Consider the following 2,678-nt stretch of genomic DNA (forward strand, 5'->3'; position numbering starts at 1 on the left):
GGGTTTTCTTAACATTAATGATGCTCTTTTGATTTTCACAACTTTCTCAGGATTAGACAAAGTAATTGAGAGTATGAACGCCGTAAGTGAATTATCCAGGAAATAAAGTTTTAGAACCCAGATGAATAAACAGATAAAACAATGACATGATATACAATACTAATGTTTTCTTTTACTCTGTGACGTATTTTTCACACCTACTAATACTACTAATATTGTTTAAATATATATACATACATATATGTGTATATTCACTATAGCTTCCAATATGTTGATTTTTTAAATTCTTTACAGATATTCAGAAAAATATCAAAATGATCAATGACAGCTACTTTGGAGACTTTATACTTCTTGGATTCACAGGGCAGCCTAAATTAGAGATGATCATCTCTGGGGTTGTCTTTTTCTTCTACACCATTGCCTTGATGGGAAATATAGCCATTATTCTGCTGCCAATACTGGATAAACATCTCCAAACCCCAATGTACTTTTTTCTTAGAAATTTGGCCATTTTGGATCTTTGTTATACAACAAACATAGTGCCACAGATGTTGGTCAATGTCTGGAGTAAAGATAAGAAAATCACTTTTGGCGGCTGTGCCTTTCAACTTTTCACTGATGTGACATTATGCACGGTTGAATGTATGCTTCTCGCTGTGATGTCTTATGACCGATTCAATGCTGTCTGCAAGCCTCTGCACTATATGACTATAATGAACCCACAACTCTGTCAAGGCCTGGTGGCCATGACTTGGGTAACTGGCATCACTAATTGCATGATACTTTCCCCCTATGCTATGAATCTTCCTAGATGTGGAAATCACCACTTGGATCACTATTTTTGTGAAATATCTGCAATGGTCAAGATTGCATGTGTGGACACCACAGCCATGGAGGAAACTTTATTTGCATTGTGCTTTTTTATTTTCCTTGCCCCACTTCTTCTTATTCTTATTTCATATGGCTTCATTGCTATAGCTGTGCTCAAGATCAAGTCTGCAGCAGGAAGACAAAAAGCATTTGGGACCTGTTCCTCACATCTCATTGTGGTATCCATCTTTTATGGAACTGTTATTTACATGTACATACAGCCAGGAAACAGTCCAAGCCAGCATGAGGGCAAACTTCTCAGTATCTTTTACTCCATTGTTACTCCTAGCTTGAACCCACTGATTTATACACTAAGGAATAAAGAGTTCAAGGGGGCCATAAAGAGGCTGATTGGAAAATAAGAAAGGTTCACGAGACACAAAAGGACAGTAGTATCTTTTCATAAGAAATTTCCAATAAAGAAATTAGCTCTGTTTAGCCTTTAAATTGAGATAGCCACTGTGTGTGAACCCTGATCAACTTATTTTAACAGCAATAATCATCTGAAAAATAAAGTAGCTAAAATTTTCCTTATATTTTAGCATCAATGTCCTTCATTGCCAAGAGCTAATTCTTAAAAAAACTAAAAATGTCTTCAAAGTCAGTAATTGGTCTCTTTACATTCTCTCTTTCATAAGAGAGACACACTTCCAACTCTCTTTGGAAGGGCTCTAAACTTTCTCTTTGTTCTTCTTAAATAAAACCTGTCTGTTACCCTAAAAATAAATAAATGTCACTAATCTTTGACAATTCATCTACAGCTATGGCAACAAAGCAGGTTCCATAAAGTCTAAGGGTTATGTTAACAGGAGGTGAGAGGCATTCTACAAAGGTTGAATTTAAATTATGATTTATTAAATATATTTAAACTACCATGATGCTCTAATAAGAATGAACAAATTAATGTGCTAACTATAAACTTTTACTATGATTCAACAATGTCCCTATCAAGGCATCTTTGTGCAAATCCCAAATAATCTTGCCTTCCCTACTTACTTAAAAAAAAAAAAACCCTGATATATCAAGCCAAAGGAGTAAAATATATTCTTTTTTATTTTTTTAAATTATTATGGGCTGGGCACAGAGGCTCACCTGTAATCCCAGGACTCTGGGAGGCTGAGGTGGGTGGATTGCTTGAGCTCAGGAGTTTAAGACCATCCTAAGCAAGAGTGAACCCATCTCTAAAAAAGTAGCTGGGCATTCTGGCGGGTGCCTGTAATCCCAGCTACTTGGGAAGCTGAGGCACGAGGTGACTTGAGCTCAAGAGTTTAAGGTTGCCATGGGTTATGACGCAACAGCACTCTACCAGGGGCAAGAAAGTGAAATTCAGTCTGAAAAAAAATTATTATGGGTATGATAATAGTTACATATCTTTATAGGATATGTGTGACATTTTGGTAAGGCATACAGTGAATTAATCAAATTAGGGTAGAGTATCCATCATCTCAGGCATTTATCACTTCTTTGTGTCAGAAGCATTCCAATTCCACTCTTTTAGTTCAATTTGTAACTATTTTCTGCATGAAATAGGACTTTCTCAAAATTATGCTCCTAAAATAAAATGTAAAAATAAAATGGATATTAAGGTTAATAATATAATTACAATGCTAACAAATAGTAATTTTTTCAAATTTTCGTGTGAATCCAACAGTGTCACTAATCTTTTACTAAGTGAACATTACGTGTTTTTTTTAACTCTTTTTATAAGACTAGCATAATCTAAACTTCAAAACACTACAAGGACATTACCAAAAGAAGAAAAAATGTTTACCAATATCTCTTATTAACACAGATGCAAACATCCCTAA

At 35.0% G+C, this 2,678-nt stretch overlaps 1 protein-coding gene across 1 annotated transcript; it reads left to right on the forward strand.

Annotated features, from left to right (window-relative positions):
• Positions 1 to 314: 314 nt before the first annotated feature.
• LOC128594708 (olfactory receptor 2W1-like) lies at positions 315 to 1,232 on the forward strand. Its single transcript, XM_053603614.1, has one exon. It carries the CDS (start codon positions 315 to 317, stop codon positions 1,230 to 1,232), a length of 918 nt encoding a protein of 305 aa, XP_053459589.1.
• The last annotated feature ends 1,446 nt before the right edge of the window (positions 1,233 to 2,678 follow it).

The sequence above is a fragment of the Nycticebus coucang genome, chromosome 9 (genome assembly GCF_027406575.1).
Source record: "Nycticebus coucang isolate mNycCou1 chromosome 9, mNycCou1.pri, whole genome shotgun sequence".
NCBI classification, from domain to species: domain Eukaryota; kingdom Metazoa; phylum Chordata; class Mammalia; order Primates; family Lorisidae; genus Nycticebus; species Nycticebus coucang.

Bases quoted from the DNA above. Each gene is read 5' to 3' on its own strand.
- LOC128594708 (XM_053603614.1), top strand. From the start codon at position 315: ATGATCAATGACAGCTACTTTGGAGACTTTATACTTCTTGGATTCACA.